We start from the raw sequence: 14,679 nt of genomic DNA, 5'->3' as shown, positions 1-14,679 counted from the left end.
TATTACATTTTCTTTCGTAGAAGAAATATTAAAAGTACAAAAAAGCGGGAAAGCACTACGCAAGAGGAGATTCGATAGTCAAATATATATTATCATGTCCAGACTCCAAATAAAAAGGAAAACAAGTACAAAAGTTGCTTTCCCTTGCGACCTGCGCCAAGAAGCAGAGATAAAAGTATACGTACTTGTGTCTGTAGGGCATATGCACACATCTCTTTCCATCTGTAATAACTAATGGGTTCTGAAAACATTCAGGCCATTTGGTTTTCCGATGCTCACGTGAACTCAGAGCGGCAGGCGCCGTATTATCTGCGAACAGATCTCAGGTCCCTGAAACACAAATCTAAGAGACACCAGATGAATCCCCTTTTTTGTCATCTCCCTAGCCCTGGCTCCCACTCACCGGTGTATCTCTTCGGCAATTCATTGCCATGCGGGAGGATTTCAATGGAAGAAACACTTTCATCTCTTCGGCCTGAAACTGTGAGTTTGGAAACGATGGAAAATGTCCGAAACCGTCCAAGTGCGGCCAACATAGAGAATAGTCTTAACGAGGCCTGGATTAATGTTATTACCGCCGGATAATACCATCCTGGAGCAGAATACGAACAAAATTTAGTACACACAATCTTATAGAAATTAATGAAAATCTGCAGATTCCCATAATTCGCTTTTGCATGCCGACAGGTCATAGTTGTCCTTTTACGGAGCCCAAAACCTGTATTTAAGAAGGGAGGGAGGCAATGAGAAACGACTCAGTGGTAGTTGTATATCCATTGTTGCTACTTTCGTAATCAAACGAGGACTCAACGAGCTCCATTCAGTTCAATGAGGAGGGCTGGAGAGTGGTTAGAGCTGCCACTTCGTGCATCCAGATAAGCATATTATTTTAAGTTCGATCAGTTTTCCGATATCGGTCTAAACAGATATATACTTACCTAATGCATGCGGTGGGAGCAACTCCTTCCACTTAATTGTCTCGCCAATTGGACTGAAGGGAGCTCCTTATTCACGGCTTACAAAACACTGCAAGTAATTCTGTGAACTTGGATTTCTGCGACCATTTTTCAAGTTACAACGAGGTAAGAAACAAACTGGTATTTTTTTTTCTTTCCCTTGCTCTAAGTCATTTAACCATAAAAGTGGTATTTCTTTTTCAGAAGTGACTCTCAAGTACTTGTTTACGGTGGGACTACATAGCTTGCATCATAGCTATAGTAATACATTTTTCTCATCAAAACATGTAGTATGTGATTTTCGTACTGTAGTCCTGGTCGCTTGCAACATGGGACAGGAGAAGGTCCCACCGCTCCACTGACCTGCGTGAGAAGTCACCTTTAAAGAGTCTTGTCTTTGGAAGGCTGCTTCACTTTTTTATCTGTTTTTCAGGAAGCGTCGTAAAACTGTAACTAGAGAGAGGGAACAAAAAAAGACATCGTCCTGTTAATCTGGATTTAAGCACCCGAAACAGAATTAGGTACAGCGAACAGGGCCCTCTACTCGATCAGAAAAAGAAGACTTCGAGCATAGATCCGCTACTCACATCGTTCACATTGCATTTTCGAGCGTGCAACCGCGCCGGTGACTCTGGCGGAGCCTCCCAACCTATAAGCATTGACAGGCGCCGTTTATTTCCCATGCGTACCGCTTTCGCATTAAGCTTCCTAGGGACATCCGCTCGAAGGCCCAGGCACCACCAGATTATGCTCACTGGTTTAAAGTTAAAGCCATTAGCAATCCCTTTTTTATGTGACTTTTCGCCTTCCAAAAAACCCTGTTTAGTTGTAGAACGTTCCCTTCTTACAAGGAGAGACAGCTTTCATCGATTCTATGAAACAGAAACAACTGGTAATCTGCGGGTCTCATGCATGAATCCATTTTATTCATGATCCACCAAAGTGTTACCTTCTCCATGCCCAAAAGGATACAAGAAGTATGTTTTAGTTTTAAATTCACAAAAGGAAAAAAAAAAGGATTTATCAGTTCATCATTCGCCTCCAAATTTAGCTTTCAAACGCTGGCTGATTCAAATCATCTGCATAAGAAAGAATTTTCAGCCCATGTTTTCTCCAAAAATAACTATTACAGTGAAGAAGTATACAAAATCTGATTTCTTTATGAACTATAAATGTGAATTTTACTGCGACTGAAGAACAGTGTCTTATCTAAATCTGACACCACATGAGGAATTATCCATTTAAAAAAATAAAGCACAGAGGACAACGAAAATTTTAAAATAACAACAAGGGTGCACTTCATAACAAATCAACAAATAGATTGGACCTAGCAATTTAATCAGTTTCAACCATTTAAATGTGAAACCTCGGCTTTCTTTAGCTCAACGAATTAGAGAATCCAACATTCCAGAAAACATCTCAAAATTTGATCAAACTGATGTTATTGCACTCTGAACCATGGTTCTATTCCAGTCGACAAACCAACTTTCTAACCAAACAAAGAGTCAATAAACCAACTAATGACAGCCACGAACTACAACGCAATATTCATGCAATCAAGGCCCAAAGATCTTCAGCGATTTGTGAACATTACTTACTGTTAGATTAGAAGAAAAGAAACAAATATGCATTGTGCAACAGAAAAAATGAAACCATGCTTCCATCATAACATGATAAGTTAAAATAAGAGACCACGCAAACAGATCTCGAATCTCCCTCAATCCAAATCTGACCAACCAGGTGCAATTAAAAGAGGACTGGCGAAGGGCATGAATCTCGACAGTGCTGGAGTCAGTAGTCCCCAGGGATCTCCTCTAACGGGGGCACAACCATCGAAGTTTAATTTAATAAACCTAGCTGACAGGGGCCTCCGATCCTCATTGTTCTTCTTCAGCGTCAAGAGGTGGGTGACTATTTTCCAATTTTCTCTAAGAATGCCACCTTGCAAGCTTCTAAAGATGGTAAATGACACACCAAATAGTCGAGAAATCAAGGGTTTCCTTGCTAAGACCCTAATGGGCACAGAGAAAAGAGGCAAGAGCCAAAGACGGTTGCTTGAATTCTTATTTCTTTCACCAATTGATGTCCAGCACAACCCTAAATTGATACTTAAGACAAAACATCTTCAAAGAGACCAAAATAACCCTATTAGTAATAACTTGAGAAGGGTAAAATGCCCTAACCCTTAAATATGAGAAAAACAAAAAAACAATGAAAAATAAATACTACAAGCAATAAGGGACTTAGAGCCTCATTTCTTCTTCTTGTCAGACACCAAGTGTTATCAAGTACTCAGCTTGCTTCTCTACACTAATCCCCTTCACTTGGAAAGAACTCAATCTCGAGTTCAACTTTGGAGGCCTTAGAAGGTAATACTCAATAGTTCAGCAACGTTGAATGTTTTTGGAAATATCCTTAAGAGTTGAGAATGTCAACTGTATATGCTTTATGATTGATTTTGCGGAGGACTTTATGAGGTCCAATCTTCCTAGGCTTCAACTTACTGTAAGTATCAGCAAGAAATCTTCCTTTTTGTAAGAACATCATCACTTCATCTCCTTAAACACCTTTGGATGCCTATGTTGATCAGCTGTCTCCTTGTACTTAGCATTTGCTGCCTCCAAAGATTCTTTCACCTCAGCATGGATTGAAATATTATGATCTGCAAAGTGGTCTACAACAATGCAATAACCTGGAATTTTAGGGAAAGACACCAAAATCCGATTTGGGTTCTGGAGTCCGATATGTATAACCTCAAAGGATGATTTGCCTGTGGACCTGTTCACCACATTACAATAAGCTAATTATGTTTATGTTAAGGCTAGAACTCATTGCCTTGGTCTACTACTTGAAAGATTGTACGTGCTGTTTCTAAAAGTTCAATTCACCACTTCAATTTGCTCATCCGTTTGTGGGTAACAAGTGCTGCTGAATTGAAGTTCATGATCAAATCTTCGCCATAATGTTTGCCAAATGCTGACTCAAGAATTTATTATCACAATAGGAAGTAACGATGTTAGGAATTCCACGTAGAAAACTACTTTTTTTTTTTAAGAAATTTTTTTCTACATATGTAGCATTCCATACCTTTAAAAAACAGTCATCCACAACAAACACCGAGTTACTTGTCTGTGTCCTTGAAAGCCCTAACACAAAGTTCATAGATAAATCTTCCCAAAGAAGATATGGAATGGGCAATGGCATATACAAACCTATGTTTTCTGAGTATCCCTTTGAAGTTTGGCAAATATGCCTATGAGCAATTTGCTGACATCCCGCTTCAATTGTGACCAATACAATTGCTTCTCTACCATTTCAACCATCTTATCACGGTCCAAGAGTCCTCCTAAGCCCTAATGTCCACACATATTTTCCCACTAATATCCTTCTTTGGGGCAAGTAACAAAAGGACCGCATAAAGGCTCATGCTCGCTTGCAATAACCCCTTTTTAACAACTTTACCACTTGTCTTTGAAGATGTTCCTTAGAACTCGTTATGTAATGGGGCAAGTATGCACCAAATCTATAACATGTTGAATGTCTCCCATCCTTATAAAACACAATAATGTTATCAATGGAAAAAGAAACTTTTATTGCTTTGTAATCTTTTGTGGTGTCTATCTTGTATCCAAAAAGCTATATAAGGATTTCAATGAGGCAACATATATAAGCCAAACCTGTCTACCACCACTTTTGCTATAATATTTTCTTTGCAACCATTGTCGATCACTAGATCACACACTAATCCTATGCATTTGGTTTGCAGCATTTTGTGTTGTTGTGAATCAGGTTGAAGCTGTATGGTTGTATGTAGGAGTCTTTTTACTATTCCAAAGCTTCTACTTTCATCAGCATAAACTTGGTTTGCAGCATTTTGTGTCGTTGTGAATCTGGTTGAAGTTGTTTGGCTGTATGTAGGAGTCTTTTTACTGCTCCAAAACTTATTCTTTCATCGGCATAAGCTCATTGTGCATCACCAAGCTCATCATTCACATCTTCACCATCATCACCCAAATCATCTATAAGCTGGTCTTGTTGGTCATCATTTTGCGAGCTAACAGCATTCATCCCTCTAGCTCGAGGTTGGGAGCAAGTATTAGACCTATGCCCCTTGTTAGCATGTATTCCCTCTCACGTATGCATGCATAAGGACTTTGCTACTGATTTTGTTGTTGTACTTGCTCACTTGTTGTCCTTAGGACTGAGAATTCCTCCTTTGATAGGTTTGTGTGATGGATGGATGGCTTGCTCTAGGCTGAAAGCCTACACTTGCTTGTTGGTCTTCCTTAGTAACTTTTTTGCTCTTGTTTTGATTTGCTTCAAACGTTGAAGAACCCCCATATGAGACCTCCAAACTAATTGACCTTTATAAGAATTTTTTTCAAAATGTGTTTCAGCCTTTGTAGTCAAGTGAACAGCTTCATTTAAGTTCCACACTTCTTGCATACACACTTTCTCTCATAAAGCAAGTTTCAGAGCTGCAATAAACCTAGATGCTTTTTTTGAATCACTTTCAATCAAATCATTATGAACTGATAGACGAAAGAACTCAACTGTGTTTTCTTGAACACTTTGTGTGCCTTGTGAGCAATTCTGGTATTGCTGAAACAATGATCATAATTTGTAGAAGAAATTGTGCGTGTAGAAGTTGCTTCATTTGAGGCCTTCACCCCTTAACCCCAATATACAGCAATCCCCTAGATTATTTCAACTCCACCAAAGATAGCTTTCACTAGTGAGCTGTTAAAGGTTATATCCTCACTACTGACCAGCTCATCAGAAGGGGGAAAAAGATAAAAAAAACAAACTTGAAGACTGCAACGCAGCATTTGTAAGCATATCTGTCCCTTCTTTTGCCACTTCTTTGCTTGCAGCAGATGCAGGCGTGCACTGCTCCCTTTCACCAACCTTGAGCAATTGGTGGTCAGTGGCGATGTTGTATGGCAAGCTAGCATAAACTATGGTTACACTTTATTACAACGATTTGAATGTCTGGAAGGTAAGGAATACAAGACTATGAAGGTAAAGGTGCTGCTCAATGGATAGGGTGATCAAGAAGACCATTCAACTTGTCACACCAGCACATTCCACAATCTCATCAATTACATAGCTACGTTATTAGAGACAATTCACAATGAATTGGACATTTTTTAGATGTTGATTATACCCCTCAAGGACCAGACTCCTCCCATGGTATGTTGCCTTAAACTAATTTTAGCGACTGCTCCAGGGGAAACCTTATGTCCATGAAGTGCACAAAATACCTATTTGGTTTACTCGGTCCTCTTTGGTCATTGGAGATACATAGAAGCAAGGATAAGAGCCTTATTCCAAGGGTTGAAGATCCTACAAGAAAATTTTCTCTCTTAGTAACAAAGGGGACTCGGAGGTCATCATCTGTGGTCTAGGGGGGACAATCATCCCCCCCCCCCCAAAAAAAAGTGTTTCCTGCTTTTCCAAGATTAATGATGTTAGCAACTCCTAATCTATCTCATAAATGCTCACCCCTAGATGTGCCAATTGCCTTGCCATTTCCTCTTGACAGAAATAGCACCTTCTGGCAACACCTTTTAGTGACAAATACTTATCAATAAACCGGTTATCAATTTCAATTTTGTTCGTTCTTTTTTTTTTTTTTTTTTTTGGAGACAGAAAATGCAAAATTTCAATTGACTTTCTCCTGAGAGGGTATCTAGAAATTTCATATGCCTTCTCTCATCAAAGAAATTTTCTTTCCATTTCGTTAAAAAAAAATTACTGACAGCATTAGGAGAAACGAAATAAAGAAAATACAGATGACTTCAGCAAATGCACCTTCTGATAACAAAAAATGAACTCTGAAAATTTTATGTTTAAGGTTATTGAATTTTCTCACTTTACTAAAACTAAGGTTCTGTAAGGGCATGTTTCGGTTTTTCTACACCAACGCATCTCTCCTCTTTGCTTCTAATACATTGACGAATAAAAAAATTCATCACTCAAAAGAATCGCAAAAAAGGTCATAACCTTTAGCTTTCCTTCTTAAGTTGCCTTTTGACCTTCAATGATTTTTTATATCTCCTTGTGCACATGGAGCGGTTGTCAAGACCTACAACAGCATGATCAAATACTTTAACGTAGACCAGAAGGGAGGTCAGGGAAAAAGCTGAGCCTAAATTTGAACAGGGATTAAAGCAAAAATAATAATAATAACAAACAATAGCAGTATGACTCAGTTTTCATTGCAAACCTTCAGGTTGGTCACAAATATGAAAGGTAAGGTAATTGTACCTTTAGTAGATACTGCTACAAAAGTGACCATCCCTGGAATCCAAAGTCAATGCTTCACAGTAAAATTGCTTGCTCAAATGATAACAGGGATTCTTCCAATAGTTCTCAAAGTTTAAAATGCTTTTCTCAGAGGGTTTTCTTTTTTCTTGCCTCTATTGAAGCAATATACACCTAGCAATTCAATATTCCAACATAATCATCTTACAACTGCAGATATTATAGTTTGACGATAATTTTAGCCTTCTCGTTTATTGGATACTTCGACAATAAAATGCAGAAGCATCAGGAAGAAAATAATAATCCTTTGGAACATAAATAATATTTATATCCTACTGAAAAGAATTTTGCCGGAAATTTAGCAGCAAAATATTGTTATCAACTTATCTCATGAGGAAACTACCCCTGGTTTAATTAAAAGGTCATACTACTGATTCATACAAATATATCCTGCATAAGCAAATGACCAAGTCCATGTAAAATTTCCTTGACACTTTCCGTTGACTCTCCTAAAACAAAGTTCCTTAGGACAAATAGCCACAAATAAAAAAGCATCAGCTCCACTATATCAATTATGAAGGTCCACGTTACCCTTTCAAGAAAATAATATTGACTGCTTTAAGTGGTATCCAATTCAGACAAATATATATGAAGTAAAAGTTACAGAAAAAAGCAAATATACAAATACTTAAATAAAGAACAGGAAACAGGAAAAACTTTAAAATGGAAAATGAGAACAAATCTGAAGATTGATCACATTAACAAAGTGAAATGATAACAACACATTATCCACACTGCGCCAAATGGAGAAAAAAATGCAACTCTATTTTTTCTTTTGTGTATGGCGAGTTGTAAGCGTCGATTAACTAAATAAGAGGATATACAAATTACCTCAAGCTATTCAACAGATTCACTCTCTTTCTTAGGACCTACAAAAGAAAGAAAATGAAAATGAAAATTATAAATATGATGAAATAAAATAAAAAAAAAGGAGGAATATCGTACTGACCGTGCAACTCATAGGGTCGATGATCCTTCCCCCATCCAATGCCCCGAGTTGACTCGAGATACTGTTCTCGGAGATGCTTACACTTCTGGAGGTGGTTGATGCCCTCGATTCGATAGCACCACTTTAGCTTCTCCCGCAGGATCTTTGCCTTCTCGATGTCGATCCACTTCTCCCGTACCAAATATTCTCGGTACTCCAGCATAGCCACCGGATCGGCATACGGATTGTTCGGATCAAAATCGTCCGGCGGGCCCTCGTCGAACTGAACCTCACGTTTTCTCACCATTTTTCTCGAGTTCCCTGCCCCGCGTCGGCTCTTTTGCTTTCTTCTGCGACTGAAGGCGAATTATCCCCAAACGAGGGGCGGTATCGACTATTATGTGGCTTTTGACCCCTAAATTCAAGAACCAAGCTTGTAAGACCCTGCCCGGCCATCGACCCTTAATTATACTTTTGCTATCTTTTAAAAGAACCGCTATTTTCAAATAGTTGAAAAATTAGACCACCTCTTTAATGAAGCAACCAATTCAAGCTTCTCTAAAAAGTGGATATTTTTTTTCTTTTAGAAATAGGGGACAACGAATATTGATTTAATAAATATACCCTTGTATGTTTACAAAATTTTATAACTCGTATAACTTGTTAGTCATAATAGAAGCCTCACTTTTGATATGGGTCATATATCTTTCATGCGCACCACTATAGGTTATATCGTATAATACCCATATATCATATACAAATTGGTTAATCTAATACGTATTTATACACGTGACATGGAACCTATTAAACTTACAGATTGGAGGACCTGATTCAGTATCCTGCCTTAAATTGAGTTATATAATTTATTATAAAACTTAAGCTACTAATTAAGGGTATTTTGGTAATTATATTCACAATATATGTCTTAATCTATTATATTGATTTTATTATATAACTTAAATACAATATTAGTAAAGTAGTTTTAAAATTATCTTAAGTACAATTATTCAATAATCTTTTACTTGATAATCATCGTGTATTCACCTCCTCAAAGTTAAGGTAGTCAATTGCACACTAAAATAATTTTAATTCATAATATTCTTAATTCTTATGTTTTGATTTCTTAAAAATCCAGTACAGTACAGAAAAAGGGAAAGCTGGAACCAGTGTTTTAGTTTGGAAGGTCAAAAGGAGGCTGTTTGATACTTGTGGATTGTAACAGTTACTGGTTTGAACTTTGAACAGAGGAAATGACAGTCAGGTATTGAAACCTGCAAGCATTCCTTTTAGACTTCAGAGTCGGTGTTTGTGAATTGTGATGCAACTGAAAGCACACGAATACAGAAGCCAGATTAGGAAAACAAAAAGAAAATTGCCTATGATGCTTCTCCTACACGAACACTCCTTAAAACCCACAAGCCCTAGATTGCCAGCCGCGACCTTCCACCTCTTTACTCGAGTTCGTGCTCCAATTCTATCGCCTATGGCCTTCTAAAGTCTAGCTACAACACGAGGCGCTTCTAGACGCACATAGATAAGTACGATTGTTTCTGTTCTCCTTATCACATTATCTCGACTACAAAAGTTTCCTTTCCATGTTTTGCCCCTTTTTTTTAATTTTGTTCCCTCCCTCCATCTGTGTTTTCTGTCCCATTTGAACACTGTCGCGTGCACTTGACCACCATACAAATAACACCAAATTTATCAGCTGGCTACTGTTTCTTGGCTGATTCTTCTAAAGGGTTCTCCAACATAGTGCACCGTATCAAGAACCCAATCGATCGAAAAAGACTTGTTCTGATAGCTTATATACAGAATAGAAGAGTAGTTTTGAAATTTGAGAGAATTGAGAGAAAGATCTTGACTGCAACTAGAATAAGCAAGAGGAGATTGAGAGAGTTGGAGAGCATTGTTGGACTTGTTGTATCTCTCTCGATCAAGTCTATTTATAGGCTTTCCAGAGTGTTAGAATCCAAGTATAAAAGTGACTCGGTCATAACTCTTGGATTATACTTGGATTATAAACAGAGTCAGTTTTATACTTGATTTCTAACACTCTGAAAAACCCACAAATAGTCTTGATTGAAATGGAGACCAATATGTTCATCAATGCTCTCCAACTCTCTCAATCTCCTCTTGCTTATTCAAGTTGCGATTGAGCTCTCTTTCTCAATTTGAAAAATCTCTCTCAAATTTCAAAACATTGTTACTTGCAATAAAAAAAGGTCTTTCCGAGCTTGAGTGGGTTCTTAATTCAGTGCATGTTTGAGAACCTAAATGTCTATTATATTTTGGGAAATGCTTGCAAGGAGGTGAATATTTTCTGAAGAAAATGATTAAACGACTCAGACCTAGCATACAGGTATTATTTAACTATTGATTTTCTGTAGTGTGTGAAGAAGCGGTTCGACGAAGAGGTCCACATCAGCACCGATTAAATTTTAGTGAATTTATTTTGTTAATTTGAATTTTTTGAGTGATAATTTCCTACACCAAGTTGCTGATTATTCATTTCTATGTCAGACGCCTGGCCATGAACATATATTGATTGCTCATGCTTCTAAGTTTTTCTCTCTTCATGATAATCAGATGATAGTCCATGCCTCTTTTATGCAGGGGATTAATTGTGCAATAATTTTTGAGAAGCTACTGTCATGGTGCTCATGGAATTTGTAAATTTCGTTCTTATTGGGTCCCATATTACTTGAAATTCCACGCGATGCGTTTCAGAAGCAGGTTCCTGTGGATACCATTTGAGTAGGAATTACTTAGAGGTGTGAGTGTTCATTTGCTAATACTATTCTGTTTGATTCCAATGCTTTGAACTTGTTTAATGTGACAGTCCTAAACTCGCACCGAATCTAGCGTTCTGTCCAGTTAATCAAATGAAAGGATCACGTGATCTCAGGGAATTTTCTCTTTTCTCAGTCCACAGGAATGAGAAAAAGAACAAGGTGGCTTCTTTGATCTGTATAGGGTTGAGTTAGATAGTCTAATCACCCCTAGAAATTCTTACACTCTTTGAGAAGTTGTACCAGAAAGTAAATGAGGTTTTCATAAATGTCTTGGGTGCTTTGTCACAGAAAAGGATCCTCTGTGCAAGAAATGGATCCTACATGTTAGACAAGTTACAGCCAAAGAATGCAGCAAAGATTAGGTTTTGCTCTATCTGTGGGCCCAAAGTTCATTCTGTCACAGGCCATCTTATAGAGTTGTTTCACTGTGGGGCATCCATATCTTCATAGAGTTGATAATTATATGACAGTATTGCATTTGCTTTTCAACTTTTAGACTGTTGACCCCCCTCCCCTCTCCAATCCACAAGAGTCTTGCAAGTTTTGATGGATAAAATTTTGAAATATATAGTAGATGACAATGGTACTTTTATCTGTGACGATGGTATTAGTTGCCATTATCTTGTTGCATTTTGATGTCCTTAGACTTCTGATGCTACCATAGCTTCATTAACAAGTAGATGTCCTCCTGATATTACGTGTGACCTGGGGGTTGAGATCTATAGGGAAGAGTACACGCATAATGTTGCTTGAATAAGACAAATGGAGAATTGATCACTTTTATCCATCCCCTTTTATCTGACAATGGGTGAAAGTTTCATGTCTCTAAAAATTTGGTGTGTAATGTGTCTTGCTCTTGTAAAATATATGTTGCTAAACTCTTGTAAATAGTATGTGTTTCTAACTTCTTAGCCATTCTTGTTTGTTCTTATCTCATCTTGTCCAAAGTATCGATGGTCACTTTGTGGCTTATTCTGGGAAGCGTTCTTATCATCATTGTGGCATTATTGGCATTAACCGAAAGAGGCAAAGACAAGATCCTGTCCACGAACATAATGTTACAGCTCTTAAAGTTATGGAGACCTTCTGTTGAATTCTTTGCCCTGGGAAAATGATTGGTGGTGTCACTGGAAAAGGTGGGACTATCATTAATGCTCTCAGAGATGAAACCCATGCTAACATCAGGGTTGCTGGTTTCATTCCTGGTTTAGATGAGATAGTGATCACAATTTTCAGCCCTCCAATAAAGAAAGTCAACATGTCCAATGCAAATTTGGATCCCGAGAAAGATGACAAACTCATGGATCCTCACTGTCCTGCACAAGATGCTTTGTTAAGAGTTCATGAAAGGATCATTGCAGAGGAAGATCACTTGATGCATGAAAACAATGAGCAAGAGAATGTTATTGTAGCACAGCTTCTAGTTCCTAGTACTCAGGTTTGGTGTATCCTTGGGAAAGGTGGAAATGTTATTCAAAAATTGTGTTATGATACTAGTGCAAATAGTTGAATTTTGCCTACAACATTTTTTCCTCATGGGGCCACGGGCAGTGATGAGTTAGAACTGGTAATATCCTTGTGTATCTTTTGTCATCTGTCGTTGATATGGTTCAGTATATCTTTGTCTGTAGGAAACTGTAATTCAGTATGTGGAAGTAAAGTAAGAGGTCAGTGTCCACATTTTGTCTAGGAAGGAAATGCCTGTTCTTATTGTTGGCATGCCACGAGTGCCTATTGGTATAACATGTGCATTTTGTTTGACAACTTGGGGTGATTATTCAAAAAGGAAAATGAGATTGCCTTGTGTCTGTAAAGGTCCAGTGAGACTCATGGAACCTTGCTATTCATTGCCTTACATTCTTGTTTGGCATAACATTATTAGTCCATATCAATATTTTTGGTTCTATGGTTCACAAAGACTGCTATGGAATTCCTCTGGTGAAATATTTGAGTGGTGTGCAGATGGTGAATGGTTATCTGATGTGAGCTAAGGTAGTTGGTGAAGGTGTTACAGAGTCCTTATGCTTGGCTCCATTCCATGAACATGGTTTGCAAGGGTGCTTGTTAAGATGATTTGGTTTTTTAGTATTCAGTCCATGATATTTTATAAAAGTTATTTCATTGTTAACTTCTTGTTAGTTGCCTGCGAAATCATTTTTGCAGTGAACGAGAAGCTTGCTGGGTAAATCATTTAGGCATATGTCTGGTTCTCAATACTTCAATGTGATTAGAAAAAGTGATACTTGCCTTAATTAATACATTAGATTTTCGAGAAGATTGATGAAAAATGAAGTATGCCAATGTTCATCTTTTTTATGGCATCTAAGCATGAAGTTTCACCTGCATGCACATCAGGATGTAATTTTGGGATATTTTTAGTGAAGATGAAACATGGCATTTCTGCTTGTGTGAGCTTATGAACATGTTTACCAGTTTTTACAAGTAATTTACTTTTATTTTGTTTCATTACTCTATTTATGACATTTCATAAAAGGTATTCTATTTGTTATCAATCTCTGTTTCTCCCTCTCCAATCTATATGTATGTACATAGAGAGAGAGAGAGAGAGAGAGAGAGAGAGAGAGAGAGAGAGAGGGATGGACACTGGAGTGATCATTGCATCAGGCTCACTTTTCTTATGTATGCTTATATGAAACATGTATGTATGTATAGATGTGTATAAATCTATTTGTATGTATTCCTTGATGGTTGATTCTGCAAATATGCACATAGCCTGGCTTCAGGAGGTTGGTTCTATGAGTGTCTTTGTTGTCCCCAATAACTCTAATTTTGGAAGGTTCTGTATGAAGTTTCTACTCTGTTGCACCAAAATCCTCATAAATAGAATCCACCTTTAACTAAAAATTCTTTACCCAGGGGTTCCAATAGTGTTGTTTGAATTGGTCACCTGAGCATCCTGGTGTCTCTCAATCGTGGTTTGGAGGAAACGAGATTGAAAGACCTGGATTTGTACCAGGTGGCTAGGTGGCTTTGGTCATGGCCATCCAGTTGCGGAGACACCAGAAGACTTTTCTTTGAAAGTTATATGCTTGTCTGATAAAGTCGAGGGAGTGATTGGCAAGGGAGGTTGCAACGTGTAACAGTTACAGCAAGAAACAGGGGCAAGCATTCTTGTTGAAGATGTGTAATCTGATGCAAACGAACATGTGATTGTTGTCTCTTCAAAAGAAGTGAAGTCTCTGATCTCCTGGTGGTTATGATCTCCTGAAGGTATCATACTGCGATGTTGTTGGTTTTAGTATTCATTCAGCTTGTAACTGAAACCTATATTTCTTCACGCTTCTAACCCTAACAACAGTTTCAACATACTTTACCTTTCTAATGTTTACTCAGCAGATTTCTAGCCGCAAACTGAAAAGTCAACCTGTTAAAGACTGGCAAAGGGGTATTTTGGTCATTTTATATTTTCATAAAGGTGTCATATTCTTCCAGCATGACAGTTTACATTTCATACACTTATCTTTCGAATCTCATTCAAATCTGACTTGTATAGAGAGGGTTATAGGGGTTATTGTAATCAGGGGTATTTTTGTCCATTCAACTTAAATTACTTAAGTGATATATTTAAGAGGATCAGTCTCGATTCTTGAGACTGATGAACACAGCATTCTCCCTGCTGCTTTCTCCATTCTCTCTTCTCACTTCAGTTTCT

General features: G+C 37.8%; 1 protein-coding gene and 1 long non-coding RNA gene across 3 annotated transcripts; one reads left to right on the top strand and one right to left on the bottom strand.

The window, feature by feature from the left end:
• Positions 1 to 1,865: 1,865 nt before the first annotated feature.
• Positions 1,866 to 8,627, bottom strand: LOC137936930 (NADH dehydrogenase [ubiquinone] 1 beta subcomplex subunit 10-B-like). 2 transcript variants are annotated; one of them, XR_011109587.1, is made up of 4 exons: positions 8,233 to 8,627; positions 8,115 to 8,152; positions 6,963 to 7,044; positions 1,866 to 2,035 (listed from the first exon to the last, which is right to left on the bottom strand). XR_011109587.1 is itself a non-coding variant. In XM_068781905.1 (3 exons), exons 1-2 carry the CDS (start codon positions 8,516 to 8,518, stop codon positions 8,121 to 8,123), a joined length of 318 nt encoding a protein of 105 aa, XP_068638006.1. In that variant the 5' UTR covers positions 8,519 to 8,627; the 3' UTR covers positions 1,866 to 2,035; positions 8,115 to 8,120. The 2 variants fall into 2 exon arrangements, 1 of the variants encoding a protein (XP_068638006.1); XM_068781905.1 differs by lacking the exon at positions 6,963 to 7,044.
• An 828-nt stretch (positions 8,628 to 9,455) lies between these two features.
• Positions 9,456 to 14,679, top strand: LOC137937730 (uncharacterized). The gene is made up of 3 exons (XR_011109638.1): positions 9,456 to 9,749; positions 13,884 to 14,237; positions 14,364 to 14,679. It is a non-coding gene; the product is annotated as an uncharacterized lncRNA (long non-coding RNA).

Source organism: Aristolochia californica, unplaced genomic scaffold (assembly GCF_029961685.1).
Source record: "Aristolochia californica isolate CCGP_79_NKW_82.1479 unplaced genomic scaffold, dmAriCali1.0.hap1 SCAF_7, whole genome shotgun sequence".
NCBI lineage: Eukaryota > Viridiplantae > Streptophyta > Magnoliopsida > Piperales > Aristolochiaceae > Aristolochia > Aristolochia californica.
Note: the sequence above shows the minus strand (reverse complement) of the source record. Positions and strands in the feature narration are given on the sequence as shown.